Below are 18098 nucleotides of genomic sequence, written 5' to 3' on the forward strand. Positions count from 1 at the left end.
ATCATTCGTCGTTTGCCCAAATCTGTCATGTACATGACAGATATCGTTCAGCACAGCCACCGGAAATTTCAAGGGATATCTTTTGTCTTTCATCGCTGAGAAATACATCTGCTGATGGATAGCCCCTTTAGGCACTAGAAGGGACACTTAGGGTTAGGCACCTGGAGGGAGGGTTAGGGTTAGGCACCAAGGGGAGGGTTATGGTGGAAATTAAGGCTAGAAAAAAATAAATAATAATGGCGACCTAATGACCCTGTTGACCTTACCAGTCGACCTTCAGTGTGTTGACCTTCAGACCCTGTCGACCTATTGCCTGTCTAACTAGGATTGTCTACATAAATATTGTCTACCTTTTTGTTGTAGACATAATGATCCACACCCCATAAAGACACCCACTTTTACCTTATACACATCTGTAATACTTAGCAACACTGCAAAACCATTGGTAACACCGAGTACAACTGCAGCCTCACGTACACTTGCCCAAGCACTGACCTTACACAGGAATTGCTAACTTCGTCGCATGCAGTGAGCACACAAACAGCGTTTGGCATTTTGGCATTGCAGAGGATAAGTTATGCCTGCTCCCCCCCCCCGCCCTCCCGTGTTTGCACACGGCGATGCATGTGCGGTACTCAACAATCAGTCGTTTAGGTGTGTAATCGCAGTTGTGATCCTTGCTGAATCAGGCCCACAGTGTTGCCTGTATAATAAAAGAATAAACATTTCAAATTTAGGGGTTCAGTCACCTATTCATGCTGAAATAGGACTTTTTATGTACAATATCTAAGAATCCAGTTGTCGTAATTAATACGTACTTTATTTCTAATAATAGTTAGCTGAGGATGCAGTAAACACTGATTTTAACCGTTACACACAGAAATCCAAAATAAATAGTTTTGTAAGTGTTCCCATACTGTATGTACAATCCTGCTTTCCTAGAAGCGTAATTGTTGAATATTTAATCCCCTTGTGTTCCTTCTGCCTCAAAGCACAAAGCAAACTGATTATGTGGACATGTAGGCCCGTGAAACACGAGTCAAGCAAGTTACAGTTTCTCACACCTTCAGACCAATGGCAATATTTCTAAAACTAATATTAACCATTTAATTTGGATTTCTGCAAGCTATCTGTTGGAATACTGTGTTGTAATTTCAGCTACTGGTAATTTGTGTTGTAATTGAAACTTTATTTCTGACAGTTGAAAAAGTTAATTTCAGGATTCTGAGATATTAGTATAAAAAGAATTCTTAACTCACCACGAATAGGTGAGTGATCCCCTGAATGTTTAGGCTTTAATTCTTTATCACATACAGTGTATACTATATACGTTTTCATTGTCATCCCTACATGTACCAGATAGAGTCTTCCATCAATTGTTATGAACACAAGGCATCACAGTCATTCCCTCATTCCCTACTTCGATACCCTTCTGGTGAAGGCTTCTTTTGAAATCCACGCTCCAGCATCACCTGACCGTGGTTGTTTTCATTATGTAGGCTGACGGTTGAGAGATAAAATTCCTGAAATCCACCTTGGTTCCGACCTAGAGGATAATATTTTTGGGCCTACTGGGGGTGCAAGATTCTGACTCTGCATTCTATAGTGAGGTACCTGTTGGGATGAAAACAGGTGTTTGTTCTCCTCTGCATGCTACTGTTGGGAAAAATGGTGGCCAATTTTAAGGCTGTACTGTTTGCTCGGTTCCATTCGAAGGCTTCATCAGGCTTAGATCCTGGCTTAATGATCCTAAGCTCATTTGATCCAGCAGGTGTTTTGCTTGTCTGCTCAGACCAACCTGTTGGTGGTGTAGTAGCTTCAATCGCTTAACCTGCTGAAATGGTGTTTTTATTCATGGTGTGGGACTGGACCCTTTTAATGAAGCATGCCTATGAGATATAATTTCTGTACCAGATTTAAACTAGCTAAGCATTCCATCTTCAGGATAATGGAAATTGTTTAAGTAAAATCCAGCAGAACACTGAGATGGATAACTGCTGGTTAAGTTAGATTAATTCATCAATCAATCCTGTTCTGGTGCTATTTAAACTGGGTAAAGGACATAGTGAGCATTCCAGCTTGAAAAAGGCTACAGGTGTAGTCGAAACACGTTGCCGCTCAACTACCTTGAATATCGCAGATTCACCTTACCACTGCTGCCGAATAATTACCCAGTAACCGGCTACCACTACTGATAGATGCTGGACCCTACCGTGTTATCTAACCATCAGGCGGCAGCTGGAGGAGAGTGATCTACGACTAAGTGCCGGCACACGCGATTACGGCCGGGAGGCTTCTCAACGTTGTACATCCCATGCCACTGCCTGCATTTCGGAGACTAGAGCCGCTAGCTACCTCCTAGATACGGCACTGAGTACAAGCCACCGGACACTGCTGGTGGAGAGATCCTGTCGATTGTGAGTCCCCATTACCACACTGCCGTTTGGAGACGGTAACTGCTTGTCTCTTGCTGCAGTGTTTGGGCTACCTCCTGGGCACGACACCTAGTGCAAGCCACCGGCTACCACTGTCGAAAGATCCTGTTGTTTGGTATGCATATTTACAACACCGTAACCTGTATTCGTTCTCTCTAAAGGAGCATTGATTGAGTCCACTTTATTTTACCTTTTAAAAATTCAATTACCATTTTTTACGTTTTAATTGTAACGGATGTGGCCACTATTCTCTAACATCTAATAAAAAACTGTTATAATATTTTTGTTATAAAGAATCTCCGGTATATCATCTTTATTATTGAGAGACTCAGTTATACCAATACTAATATTTGGATACAAAATATCATGACCTGGATTAGTTACTGGCAGCAAGTAACATTGTGGTCTCTCTGAAAGTGATTGTTAAATATTCTGTGGTTTTGAGAGTCTGATCAACTCTCCTATATTGCAGTTTAACAAATTATACAAATTTATTCATGCTGTCTCTAATTTTGTAGATGTTTTATTGATATTAAATATGTAATGTGATTTGTACTAATTTAGATCTACTTATTTTTATTTTTTTTATTTTTTTTTTAATTCAGTTGATTTCAATTTGTCTGGTTAATACCTGACTTTGTGCTATATTGATGTCCCCACTTTAACAATAGAGCGCAGTTTATTCTTGTTGTTTGGCTTTTTCAGTGAGGTTGGCAAATACCTCCTTTATACACTGTTGCATTTTTACTTGATCATCCTTCTTTATTAGCGCTGGGTACAGTCTTTATGCTAGGTTGGGGTGCTGTAATGCTGGGTCTACGACTCCAGGAACTGTTGTTTTTATGAGACATCCTCTCTCCATCACCACTCTGGAGTTACGGACAGTCTCCAAAGTCCCGACAGACTCTTAGTGGCCTGAATGAGAGGTCAGTTAGGATTCAGTCCGACAATGCCATGGTTGTGGCTTACATTAATAACTACTACTACTTGCATTATGTTGTGGGTGGAGAAACTTGTTGCAACAATTTCGTAGTCTTCATCCTTTGGGTGGACAACTAGGAGATCAACTTTCTAAGTTGGCACACTTTTCATTTGGGGGAATCTGCATTGCATTGAGATAATCAACATGTTATGGGGCCGATGGGGTACTGTATAAATCCACCTCACTGCCTCTTGGTTGAACAAGAGGTTGCCTGTTCCAGAGATCCTCGGGCATACTTAGTGGATGCAGTGACTACCACCTGGTGGTCATAGGTTTTTTTTTTTTTTAGATTTCCATGCGCCCACAGGTGCTCAATTAGAACCTGAGGAAATGGGCACATATTACCCTCTTCGCTCTGGAATGGCCCAGGAGAGTGTGGTATACTGTTTATTAGGCCATTGTATTAGAAGATCCTTGACGTCTTCCTCAAAAAGAGGCCTTCTAAGCCACAGTCCATTTCTTCACCCTGATTTAGATTGCATGGTTTTGAGGTTATTGCTCTTGAGCTCAAGGGGTTTATTTATGAAGTGTTGGTTTCTAAAACCCTGCGCTCTGTGTTTATGCCCAAAATTTAAAAGGGCATTGATTGTACGATCTGTGATTTTGCTAGTAAAAGCATTGCCCGTTTTGAATTTCAGACATAAACACAACCCGAAGCACTGGGTAAATAAATCCCCAAGTTCATAAAAGCCCATGGGGTTTTCCAGTTTGATCATCCAGACTGTGCTTTGGGTCCGAACACCAGCTACTGCTAAGATCTGCCACTGGGTGTGGAGGGCATACATTTGTCTGGTGTGAGCACTGCTGAATTTCTGCTTCCCGATTAGTTTTTCGCACCACCTCCTCCTGTTTTTGTAGGTTTCCTTGGATCAGAGGCTTCGTCTTTTCATCTTGAAGGTCAGATCTCAGCCCTATCTATTCTATATCTGTTCCAAAAGCTGTCCTCAAACCTTTATCCTGGGTGTTCTTCACAAGCATCTTATGTTCCACCCTTTCTGTTACGTCTCCTCTTTTGAACCTCTGTAAGGTTGCGCTAATACTGATTGAGTCGTGGTTACATTTAAATTAGGAAATTGTCGTGCAGACTGTTCAAAAGGAAACTCTGGGTCATCGACTTCTTTCCGTCTTTTGGATGTGGTTTGTGCTTTACGCATTTACATGGATCCGACTTTGGCCATCCGTAGGATAGATTCTTTTTGTATAGATGCCTGCTTCTAAGAAATCTGTGGCTTACTGCTACTATTCAGCAAGCTTATTTGTCAGTGGAGGAGACCTGTCCTGGAGAACATCCAGGCACACTACTTGCTTTGGGAAGTCCCAGTGTTGCAGTGTCCCCTAGATTGGATGCAAAAGAAAAGATAAGGATTTTTATGCATGCAGTAAAAAACATTCCTTGTAATCTATCTGGGGGACCCTGTGATGTGACTTGTTTCAGCTTGTTCATCTGGTGTTATCTTCACTAGGTGGGCTATTCACTAAGCCTTGAAAAGAGATAAAGTGGACAGTGATAAAATACCTCCCAATCCGCTCCTAACTTTCAGTTTACAGGCTGTTTTTTTTTTTTTAAATGACTGTTAGGAGCTGATTGGTTGGTACTTTCTCTCTCCACTTTATCTTTCTCCAAGGCTTAAGTCTCATACACACTAGACGATGTGCTGTATGAGCGTTATTGGTGAAGGATTTCCCTTGAACTTTCTGTAGTGCAGGACAAACTATATTGGCTGTACACACTGAAAGACATCTTTAAAGATATCTTTCTGTGAAGTCATCCTGCCACATCTCTGAACAGGCAATTCTTGACGATATCGTCAGGTTGGCCTGCATGTATGGACGACAGAAGACATCGTTAACAACCCGCGGGAGTGCGCATCTTTGGTTGTTGACTGCATACACACTGAACGATATATATTGTTGAACAATATCATTATTGTCCACATCGTTCATAAAAATTATCTAGTGTGTATGCGGACGGGGAGGGGGAGGGGGAGGGAGAGGGAGACACACCAGCTCCTAACTGTCATTTTTCAAATACAGCCTGTAAACTGACAGGAGCTGAATGGTTGGTAATTTCTCTCTCCAAGGCTTAGTACATCCCTCCCCCCCTAGATCAGCTAACTGTAGAGCCTTGCTTCAGTGTTCAGCCTCTATACCCAGTGTTGAAGTGTCCCCTAGATGGATTGCGAGAATTAAATTTACAGTGGGTACAAAAATCCTTTGGATGTTACTATTTGGTGTATACAATACATTATGTAAATGTTTAAATACAATATGATATAATGTGCAAGTATTATAGTATTTGAGATAGCCATGATATAATATGTCTTTAATATTTTCAAATGAACACATATACAATGAAAAGTAAGGACTGTACTGTAAATGCTGTTTAAATTACTGATTTGTTCCATTAATCTTCAGACTCTGGTAAATAATCATAGGGCCGTATTCAATTAGCGGCAAAAACGGTCATTTTTCGCCAAAAAAATTGCGATATTTTCGCAAAAAAACAGGTGAAAATGCAATTGGAGAAAAAAGACTGGAGAAAAGTTTTCTCCATCCCAGATGAGGCAAACAAAATGCAAAATCCCTATTTTTACCAAAAAATTTGGGGATTTCTTTCAGAACCCTTTGGACAGCCCCGATGATGATACTTTAGCGAAAAAAAATATCGTAAATTGCGCACTTTGGCAAGAAACGACCGCTGAAATTTCGGTCAAAATTTTTTTTTTCCCGTGAAAGATCTGTTTAACGTAATGGGGCTGGTATTTCGGAGTGCCATACGGATGTGTCAAGTGTTCTAAAAATCGCACGTGGCTGGCGCAGGTGTTTTTTTTAGCAGTTATAAAAAAACGCCTGCGCCAGCCAGCAAAGAATTGGCGCATCCTTATGGCCCTCTGAAATACCAGCCCCAATACATTAAACGCATTTTTCGTGAAAAAAAATAGATATTTTTGACCAAAATTTCAGCGGTCGTCATTCGCCAAAGTGTGCAACTTATGTTTTTTTTTCTCGCTAAAGTATCATTAGGGGGGCTGTCCAAAGTGTTCTGTAAGAAATCCCAACATTTTTACCCAAAAATAGGGATTTGGCACATTTTTTCGCCTGCTCTAGGCTGGAGAAAAGTTTTCTACAGTTGTAGGCGAAAAATGGCTGTTGTTCGCCGGCGTTGACTAAATCGGCTGGCCGATTTCACCAACGACGGCGAAAACGGCCAATTTCACCTGTAATTGAATACCCCCCATAGTTTGGCAACTAGGAGAAAATATGGTTTGAAATAAGGAAAAGTGTGTGAATAATTACTGTTGTGCAGTTATGTACATTGGTGCTTGTCTTTTTGCATGATTCATAGGAGCTGCTCACACCACAGATTTGTGCCCATCATATTATGGTGAGAGGTTTAGTTCGCATCCGATGCGTGCAGGAGCTGGAAAGGATTCTCTATTTCATGGTCAGGAAAGGACTAGTTAACACTGGAGTTTTGTCTGTTTCTCCTGGCCAGTACATCCTTCCGAAAGACTACCACAATGTAAGTACCCTGTTCTTGACGCGCCCTGTCCGTGTTCTTACTGCAATATTTTGTATTTATGATTTGTACTCATGCGATTGTTCACTGTCTGCATTGTATTTATGCTGTTTATTTGTTTTTGGCTACTCCATGTATGGCGCTACGTACACCTTGTGGCACCTAATATATAAAGAATAATAAAGTAGAGTTTGTAGAACTTAATTTGGCGCTCACATTGCCTGTCATTCTTTTAACCTTTCCATTTGTTAGATTATGTTGAACTTAATGTTGGTAGTTTTATTGTCATTCTGCTTAGATTATGAATGTGGACTAAGTGACCAGTAATGCATCTAATGTCTGCCCTCCCTCCCTTACTTACGAAGTACCTTATTTTTATACCGTACTATAGCCATACTTATTTTACCATACACCTACATTAATAGAGCTGGCTGTTGGATTTATGTACATTCCTCTATATTCTAGAATGTAAGATCTAACATGCAGGGTCCTGTCTACCCCATGTTTGCCTATCTACCTTGTTTGCCCCTGTGATGTCCTACACTTTTTTCTTTGTGTAAAATCTACGCTGTTTAGTCATACACACAGAATTTGTAGTTTCCTTTGTGCCACCTCTAATTGCTCGAGCATAATTCCGTACTTGGATTTGTACCACACATTGGCTATTGTGTATTGGTGTATTTGCATGCCGACTGTCCAACCCTGAAGGATGTGTCATCGTATAAATAAATTATGATGTAAAGTTTGGCTTCAAAAATGTACTGCCAAATTTCACAGATTACTTAGCTCAGCGCCTTGGAGTGTAATAAATGTTTTCTCGTGATGACTGCATTCACTGTCACATTACGGTCGTCGTCCTGCCAACATATCCGCCAATGCTGGTCTACATCTACTTGGTCACAATCAAATGTTGAACAGTATCTGGATCAGTGTGAAATACATATGTTTTTTTATATTTTTAATAATGTTTGTTCTGTGAATTCCTGCTTCAGTGTGATATATTGTATGTTAATTGTTTTTGTGTGGGGAAATAAGCTAAAAGATAAAATTATCCCAACCATCTACAGTTATAATTGCCTCCTTTATTTCCCTTTACAGAAGTCTGTGATTGTTATTGGGGCTGGTCCAGCAGGACTGGCAGCCGCACGACAGCTTCACAACTTTGGCATCAAGGTAAGAGCACCCCTTCTGTTCCATATTGGGGTGAGAAAAGCAAAAAGTTGGGCGGAAATCGCTTTCATTAAATTATTACTGACTGGAGTTCTTTGTAGTTTTGTTACCAACAAGTTAGCATTTTTGCCATGTGCCTTACCAAAACAAAAAGTACCCCACACTTTTCAACAATATAACAATGGCAACAGCAATGGAATACTGGTGCTGTTACTCTGATAATAAAAATAATGAAACTGGTGGAGGGATGGGACCAGACCGTAACTGACACAGTACACAAAAAATAACATTTTCCACAGATGGGGTGAGATCTAAAGCCCATTACTCTACCATCCAATCTACTGCTGGGTTCAACTGAACAGCCGATTTATTGTGTGTGCATCGGCCAGGGTGTACCAGCAATATGTCTTGTGAACGACGTTCACAGACATATCACGTCAGCTGTGCTGCACAGCTGAAGCCCAATATATCTGCAGATATACTGGGGCATCTTGCTGTGTATAAACTAATTAAGACAAATCTCCATATTATACACAGCTCTACAAAAAGTTACAATTTTCCTTCTGGCTTGCTGCCAAATAGCTTAGTACCAACAGAACTCCGATTTAAGCTGGGTACACATTAGAGGAAGTGTGTACCCAAACGACGCACGATGCGACAAAGGACATATCGTGTGGTCTACACACCGCACGATCTGTTCAACGACCGCACGATATGTCGTTCACCAGCCGCATCCAAATGCATGGGGTCGTTCATCACATTGACAGATTGAGCAGCGTGTACGGCAGATCTGTCGATGCGATGAACGACCCTGCGGGAGCGTGCGTGGTTACACATAGTGCGTACACATTTGCTAAAGTCGATGATATGTTGCCCAGATCAGGCGACATATCGTCTAAAGTGTGCCCACCTTAAGTCAGTCATATGAGCAGATGCGGTTATTGCTGATGAAATAGGCAGATGAGCTGTGCTGAGCTACCCGCACGAATTTGTGGTGCAGTTGTCTGATAGATCTATAATCACTGTATACACCTGTTTGATCAGTGGTCCTATCTTGCTCTCTTGGGTTCAAGCGAAGAAGACCGCTTACTAAAGTCATTCAGTATGTTATTTACAACTATGGGGGAATTAAATTAGCCGCTATAAGCTGCTTTTCCATGAATGTGCACTTATCGCACAATCCTATTAGCCACAGTTTTCGAGAGTGCGAATTCTCCATATCAAAAAGTTGAGACGTTTTTTTCACCGCCTCATGAGCAGGTGATAAGTTGTGCACAACCCTTATTTTTGGCTAAAAATGTTGGGACTTGGGCCTGAATCAGCATGGATCGTTATTGCGATCGCATCTTCGTAATCGCACAGAGGTCTGCTGCGAAAATATGCTAATGAATGCAATTGCAAAGTCGTCGCACAGCCAGCATAGAGACGCCCACTACCGCTATCTCACAGCCGTAATACTTTGCAGTTCTGCATATACATCGGTACCAACGAGTAACATCGGCCCCTCATGCAGAATTACAGTAGGTCTGATCTGCTGCAAAAACTGCAAGTCTTATTGAACGCAGTGAGCACACAAGCTGCGTATGCCGTCTCAGTGGCTAATTTATGCACGCCCAAAAAACGGCGTTCAAATGGACAGAAACTCCTGCGTTTCTCCATCCACTCCCCCGTCACCACCCCCAAATGCTCACAGCCCTGTCACTCACTCTGCGATGGCTTTTATCCTGCTTGAGTGATTGCAATGCTAACGCGCGTGCACTGCGTGCGTAGTGTGCACCATTGATCGATCTGAGTATGCTGTTGCCGTTGAGATCCATGCTAAATCAGGCCCTTGGTTGAGAAACACTGGGACACCCTCCTTAATGTCTAATTAGACAAAAATAACTTTTAATTAGTTTCATTTCACCAATAATGACATGTCATTTCTGGGGAGAAAAAGCACAAAGTGGTATATTGGGGTGCTATATGAATGGGACAGGTGTTTTTGAGATTGCAGGTGTCTTTAAATGACACAAATATATACTTATAGGTATATTTATGCATCAGTCAATTTAAAAAGAACATTTATTTTGCCAAAAAACACTTGCTTTTGATCATTATTTGACTGTTTTAGAAAAATGCATATAACAGTTGTTTGATACATTTGAAGAACATCAAATACTTGTATTAGACTCTCTAATACACTTTTATATTGTTATCCTATATCACTTTTTTGGGGGGTACAGACAGATTTCCCTATTTTCACCTATACTTATCGCCCATAAAAGCAAGAAGAATTTTCGCACGAATGTCGTTTCGCGACTTGAGATTGAAATATGAGAAAAAATGGATGCGCGCATAGACACGATAAGTGTAATTCACACGTGAAGTGCACGAAAAGTTATCGCATTATCGCAATTACCCACTATGGGTTTCTTAATTGAGCGGCTAGATGTTCTCTGGGATACATTGTATGTGTAATACATGTTTATGTAATAAGCAGATAATGTACTTTTTCCCTTTGGGATGAATAGACGCATCTGGTATGATTTACTGCTGGCCGCATGGCCGGCGGTTCAAATCCCGGCAGCGCCATCCTGACAGAGGAGGAAATCCCGATCGTCCTAAAGGTAAGTATAAACTAACCTAATACTACTCCCTAACCCTCCTTAGGGGTGCCTAACCCTAAACTTCCCCCCTGTGCCTAACCCTAATCCCCCCTCTGCCTAAACCTAAGTCCCCCGGGGGAGGGGGGGGTGCCTAACCCTAACCTCCCCCCGGGGGTGAATTACCCTAACCCCCTTCCCCTAGCCTGACCCTAACCTTCCGGAGGGGAACCTAACCCTAAGTCCCCCCTGGGAGCCCTAAACCTAAAAGCGGCTGTCCGTGCCCGGCATCCCTTAGTTTTTTTGGTTTTTTTTTTAAATGCAAGGAAATTATAAAAAAAAAACTTTTCATTTAATCTCAAACTAATTAAACGAAAAATGTAAAAAAAAATAGGAAAAAGGGTGATTTAAAGGTACTTTGAGAGCACCTTGAAAAAAAAAAAAAGACCAAAACAATTATTTTGCAACTAAAAATAATTGTAATTAAATTTGGGCTACCTAAATTAACGAAAAAGTTGATTTTGGGGTAATTTGAGGACTTTTTTTTAAACTCCATAAAATGACATGTAATTATTTGACTAATCTAATTAGAAACTTCCAATTGCCTAATTGGTCATTAGGGGGGTGGGATCCAAGGGATTCAGCACAGTGTCCCCACAGTTTAACCTTAAAATAAAGATTTTCCTTTCTATCTCTCGCCCTCAGGGAGGTGCGAGTGGAAAGTTGCGAATTCAGTCTGACTGATCAGTGCAAGTTGCTAATTGGATTTCAAAATGAATTCGCTATGCGAATTCAAAGTGAAAATCGCAACTCGCATCTTGCAATTCGCATCTAATAGGATTGACCCCTATATCTCATGTACGGTACATATATGTACAGTATAATATGTTTATATAAAACTGATGTACTCTCTCTCTCTTCTGGAGTAAAGACACTTGATGTTACTCATATGTTCTAATAAATGATTGTTTAACGTGAATGTTATGATGTATACAGTATATGTATCAATTTTTATGTACTTTGAGCCTCGACCAGTTTCAAGCTGGGTCTGCTTCCTTGGGGATGCTATTCTGGAGGATAGCTTCCTCCTTCTGAGTGATCAGCCTTGGCATTCAAAGCTTTCCAGTCATAGAGACACCAAGTACTATGGGCCCCGTTTCAGCAGTTCCTTTGCCCAGGAGTTCTTCTTTGCCAATTGCATGGAGCTTTTCTTCCATGGCTTCAGGTGGTCACTTCCCCCTGGCTGTATCTGAATTACAGTTGCTGGGCCTTCAGTGGTGATGCAGTTGCCAGCTCCGCGCTCTGGTGACTTAGTAAGGAAATACCTACATGTTCACTGGTCGCCTGCGGAAAGGGTGCCTAGGTCTCACACTACTATCAGAATTGTTGACGACTTCCCATACAGGACACACTATATGGTAATTTACCTTGTCTATCAGTTCCTTCGGGGATCCCAGAAAGGTGCAGATTCTACTCACACTTCTTCTTTTAGGACAGGGATGGGGAACCTCAGGCCCGGGGGCTGTATAAGGCCCGCTGTATAAGGAATCATTTGGTCTGGCCCTCTGAGCTTTTTTCTGCTAGCCTCATCTGGCTAACAGGGTGCCTAGAATGACACACAGCAGCCAGAATCTATGCAGTAATGCCGCCTGGAGCGTCCTTAGGATGCTTCAGACGGTCACACCACTGCCCTTACAGCTCCCCGGAGTATCCTCAGGAAGCTCCGGGCATTGCTGTAATCACTGGCAATTGTGGCCCCACCCCCTTGTGACATCACTCGGAGGGGGCGTAGCTTGGACTGGATCCGCGAATAATGTTATATATATCAAAATGTTAATACATAGCAGCTATTTGTGGTGATGTTCCCGTGGTGTCCATGGGATCCCCTCATAGACCTCAATTAAGTTGACATTGATATGGTGGTACTTGCATCTGAGGATGTTGACTTCACCTTTCTTCATTACCTTTATGAATTATGAGCCTGATCCAGATATGTACATAAACTAGGGGTGAGCGGGTTCGGTTTTACTCGGATTTTTAAACAGCATTTTATTGGCTGTCGCCTATCATGTGTTTTGGATAGCCAATATAATAAATCCGAATTTGCGGTAAAGTGGCGATAAGAACCGAGTAAATCCGAGCCTGCACATCCCTAACATAAACCTGATGGTGATCATTGTGAACAAGCCCTGAGCGAGCAAAACGCACGTCAATGACAAGCGGTACCCGGTCTGCGAAACCAGGACTGCTCATTTTGGTACTGAATTGTACTTACAAGTATTTCCCTCTCCCTTACAGGTGCCCTCTCATTTGGAACACAGGACTCTCCCTACAATGTATTAGTATCAGGGAAGCCTGTGGCTAACATTATGCTTACAGACAGCAGAGGCGTCTTTGCAGCTATTTCCTTCCTGTTTAGGCACTCAATACTAGGTTTCTGTCATCCACTGTTCTATGTCCCAGAGGCAAACAGTCAGACAGCAGAAACCCTGGCATACAGAAACCAGACGCTGCTTTACTTTTTCTCTAATGCATCTCATCACAGATTTAATTAACATAATTACTATCTGTCTATTTAGAATGATTTATTTTTTTACTGCACAGAGAGACACTAGAATAATCAAATGATGCGCGCACTTATTTCTACATAACTACATAAAACATACGCTCCATTTTGGGGAGCACCCTTGTAATTTATATATAAATATCAATAATGAATTATATATTACGAACATTATTGATATTTAATCGATATTTGTTCAGAATTTATATTCCTTGAGAGTGTACATTATTTAGTGCTTGTACAGGTTGAGTCTCCCATATCCAAAATGCTTGGGACCAGGGGTATTTTGGATAGCGGAATATTCCGTATTTTGGAATATTTGCATATCCTAATGAAATATCTGAGGAATGGGACCTCAATATACACACAGAATGTACTTATGCTTAATATACACCTTATACACACAGCCTGCAGGTCATTTTATACAAGATTTTCATTAATTTTGTGGCACAAACAAAGTTTGTGTACAGAAATGAAATTAATTTGTTTCATATACACCCTATAGACACAGCCTGTAGGTCATTTTATACATTATTTTCTCTTTCATCCACTAGGGGACACTGGAGGTGCTTACGCTGGGGTATAGAGGCGTGGATAACTGGAGCCGGCACTTTAAATAATTTAGAAGTGTGAAGCTCCTCCCCCTCTATGCCCCATCAGCCCTCAGTTTAGAAAATGTGCCTACTAGGAGCTGGTCACATTATGCTGTGCTCCAGCAATACATTTATTTTATTTTAAAGCATCTTTTACACTCCTATAGGTACCCTTCGCCACCTATCTAAAAGGTGGGGTCCGGGTACCTGGCGCCCTGGTGTTTTAGCAAACACCAGGAAGGAGTGCACAGGGCTCATTACAAAAGAGCTCCTGACAGCTCCTTATTGCCACAGCTAAGTCTTCACACAAGAAGAGAAGACTCTGCTGACCTGCCGAGAGAAGCCTCTCCGGGGACACGCAGTGAGTAACAAGCTGCGCATCCCCCGGCTCCTGCCCCCGCTGCCCGGCGCTGACGCAGCATACTGCGCTGTGTTACTGTGTGCATAGCGCTGTTAGACAGCGCTACAAGGTCCCGCTGTCAGCGCAGCCCTGCGCTGTGTTAGAGAATACACAGCGCTACACGGCTGCTTGTTTCTTCCCTCTCTGCGTTGAACACGCGGGTAGTGCGGAGGGGAGGGGGGGGGATGGACATAGCAGCCTTAATGGAGCCATTAGAGCATGAAGAAGGGGGCGGGGCCTAATTAGCGCGGGCTCTCTATATATGCGGCAAGCGGCTGTAAAAAACAGTGTGGCTGCCATTTATTAACTCTCTTAAATGCCTGCATCTCTCCCTTATACGGAAAGAGTGCAGCAGATCTGAAGGCTGGATTCTTTGGCTCCCCATTCCTGGCTACAGCAGCTACAAGTTAAGCAGAGGCTGTGCATAATACACTGAGGGTGCAGGGAGTCTGATCTGTGGGAAGGGAGTGGGGTGTGCTCCTCCTCTGTGTCCCAAGCCAGCCTTCTGTTTTTCTTTACTTCTGTATATACTCTGTCCCTCTGTGTGTGGTGACTGTGTGTATCCATGTCAAACAGAACAAAAGCGCCTCAAAAGATGTTTGTTTGTTCTAGGTGTAACAACAAACTGTCCAAGCCACATGCTGCTGGGTCCACGTTATGTGATGCTTGTATAGCAATTGATCCACCTGTGGCTAATACTGCCTCACCTGCGCCTACATGGGCCGCTGACATGGTAGTAATGACGGATTTAACGTCTGAGTTAGCTGAGGCACGTAGGTCTCAGCCTCCCTGGGTTGCTGAGCTAACCAAGTCTCTAGACACCCTGGTACAGGTAATGGGTACAGCTGTGTCCGCACCCTCCACTTCCTTACAGGGACCGACACAAAAGCGTCCTTTATCAACTATTCTCCAGTCAGAAGAGTCTGATGAGGAATTCCTCGCTACGGAGGATACTGAGGAAGGGGAATTGGAGGAAGCATTACAGGACGATACCCCTCTAGAGTTAGAGTCCACCTCTCCCGGGGTGGAATCTTTAATTTTGACGGTCAGAAAAATCCTTAACTTACCTGAGGATATTATTCCTGCATCCCAGGAGTGTGAATTATTTCATGAACAACCAAAGAGTTCGGCGGTTTTTCCATTCTCACTGCATCTTCAACAGCAGCTCTCAGTGGCCTGGAAGCAACCGGATAAACGGTTCCAAATTCCGCGCCGGTTTCCTTCTAGCTACCCTTTTCCATCATCCATGATGGAGAAGTGGGAAACACCCCCTCCAGTAGATGCGTCCGTCTCCTGTCTTTCTAAAAAAACAGCACTCCCAGTACCGGGAGCTACAGTACTAAAAGATCCTTCGGACAACGGTAAGATCTATTTATACCGCAGCGGGTGCTCAACTTAGGCCCACCCTTGTTACTGCTTGGGTTAACAAAGCGGTGGTTTGCTGGGCTGACCAGTTGATTACAGGTTTGGACTCGGGTACTTCTAGAGCAGAGTTACGCTTACTAGCTGAACACATCTGCGAGTCTGCAGTTTTCCTGGGAGAAGCGTCAAAAGATATCAGTCAGATTAGAGTTCGCATATCTGCTTCTGCTATTTCGGGCCGCAGAGCCCTCTGGTTGCGGCATGCGGACGCAGAATCCAAGCGTGCGGTGGAGGGTTTACCCATTCAATGGCGACATGCTGTTTGGCCCGGAATTAGACAAATGGATATCCCAGGCCACGGGGGGGTAAGTCTTCCTTCCTCCCGTCAACTGCACCGGCTCCCAGACGATCTTACACTGGACCTTCCTTTCATTCCTTTCCTTTCGTGCGCCACATTCCTTTCATGGTAGAGCCAGAGGTGCTCCCTCCCAAGCAAGAGGGGGTAGAGGTAGAGGTCGCCCACACTCGGTTGCATGTAGACAAGAGCCTAAGCCAGCTGAAAAACAGGTGGCATGACGGTCTTCCATCCCACCTGGGTCCACCTACAGTGGGAGGCCGCCTGCAAAGATTTCAACAAGTTTGGAACCAGACATCTCCAGAGCCGTGGATCCGCAGACTAATTTCCCTGGGGTACTGAATAGAGTTCGAGGTCCCCCCTCCACCTCGGTTCTTCACTACAAGTCTGCCAATACCTGCAGACAAGGCCAGGGTTCTACAGGAGGCTATCCACTCTCTAGTAGTATCATCTGTACTAGTCCCAGTTCCAGAACATCAACGAGGTATGGGGTTTTACTCAAACCTGTTTGTAGTACCCAAATCGGATGGATCGGTCAGGCCCATCTTGAACCTCAAGTCATTGAACCTGTATCTGAAGATTTATCGGTTCAAAATGGAGTCTCTGCAGTCCGTTATTGCGAGCTTGGAAAAAGGAGAGTTCCTATTATCCATGGATATCAAGGATGCTTATCTCCACGTTCCCATTTGGGAACCACACCAAGCCTTTCTGAGTTTCGCCATATTGAAGGATCATTATCAGTTTTGGCATTGCCGTTCGGATTATCTTTGGCTCCCCGCATCTTCACCAAACTCACGTCAGTCATGATTGCTCTCCTTCGGTCATCGGGAGTGAACATAATCCCTTATTTGGATGACCTGTTACTCAAGGCGCAGTCGGTATCTCTTCTTACAAGTCATGCCTTACTGACATATCAGACTCTAATCCAACACTGTTGGATAATAAACGTCAAGAAATCAAATCTCAATCCGTCCCAGAAGCTCCTGTTTCTGGGCATGATCTTAGATACGGCATCACAGAGGATCTTCCTTCCAGTAGACAAGGCCCGGGATATCCGGTTGTTAGTTCAGCTGGTCCTCAGACCAAAGAGGGTGTCCCTCCTTCTTTGTCTGCATCTCCTGGGGAAGATGGTAGTGGCCTTCGAGGCAATACAGTTCAGGCGGTTCCACTCCAGGGTGTTTCAGCTGGACCTACTAACACATGGGTCAGGGTCTCATCTGCTCCTGCATCGCCAGATCCATCTGAGCCCAGCTACCAGAGTGGCCCTTCTCTGGTGGGCACAATCCAACAATCTTCTTGCGGGCCGGAGATTCGGAGTGTGCAACGGATGCCAGCCTTCGAGGATGGGGAGCTGTAGTCCTCGATTATCATTTACAGGGTCGATGGTCCCCTCTAGAACAAAAGTGGCCCATAAATGTGTTGGAACTCAGAGCGATCTACAATGCTCTGATAGAAGCAACAGAGTTTCTAAGAACTCGTCCGGTAAGAGTTCAGTCCGACAACGCGACGGCCGTTGCGTACATCAACCGCCAAGGAGGGACTCGGAGTCGCATGGCCATGCGAGAAGTAACTCAGATTCTCAGGTGGGCCGAGAGCCAGTCAGTAATCCTGTCGGCGGTATTCATCCCGGGTGTGGACAACTGGGAAGCAGATTACCTAAGCCGACAGGATATCCACCCCGGGGAATGGAAGCTTCATCCAGACGTGTTCAACGCGCTGATACGTCGATGGGGATGTCCTCAGGTGGACCTCATGGCGTCACGATTGAATCGTCAGCTCCCGGTATACGTGTCAAGAACTCGAGGTCCGCAGGCAGTGGCATTAGATGCTCTGACAGTTCCATGGAACTACGACTTTGTTTACCTCTTTCCTCCGATTCCACTTCTTCCTCGACTGCTAAAAAGAATAAAGCACGAGTCAGCCTCTGTCATTCTCGTGGCTCCGAACTGGCCTCGGAGCAGTTGGTTCGCGGACCTTCGGTCCCTATTGTCAGACGATCCGTGGGCCCCTTCCTCTGCGCCCGGATCTGCTACAGCAAGGTCCTTTAGTACACCCCAACCTAGCGCAACTGCGTTTAACGGGGTGGCTCTTGAAACCGATATCCTAAGACGCAGAGGAATCCCAGACTCTGTC

The 18098-nt window shown here is 43.6% G+C and overlaps 1 protein-coding gene across 3 annotated transcripts in view; it reads left to right on the forward strand.

The window, feature by feature from the left end:
* The window catches only part of KDM1B (lysine demethylase 1B), a 75280-nt gene that overhangs the window by 17295 nt on the left and 39887 nt on the right, over positions 1 to 18098 (forward strand). For all 3 annotated transcript variants that reach the window (XM_088475843.1, XM_088475846.1, XM_088475845.1), the window contains exons 10-11: positions 6764 to 6940; positions 8036 to 8110. In XM_088475843.1, coding sequence (XP_088331969.1) covers positions 6764 to 6940; positions 8036 to 8110 — 252 coding nt within the window. The remainder of the gene's footprint in view (positions 1 to 6763; positions 6941 to 8035; positions 8111 to 18098) is intronic.

This window comes from Taudactylus pleione, unplaced genomic scaffold (assembly GCF_031769625.1).
Source record: "Taudactylus pleione unplaced genomic scaffold, aTauple2 ptg000179l, whole genome shotgun sequence".
Taxonomy (NCBI): domain Eukaryota; kingdom Metazoa; phylum Chordata; class Amphibia; order Anura; family Myobatrachidae; genus Taudactylus; species Taudactylus pleione.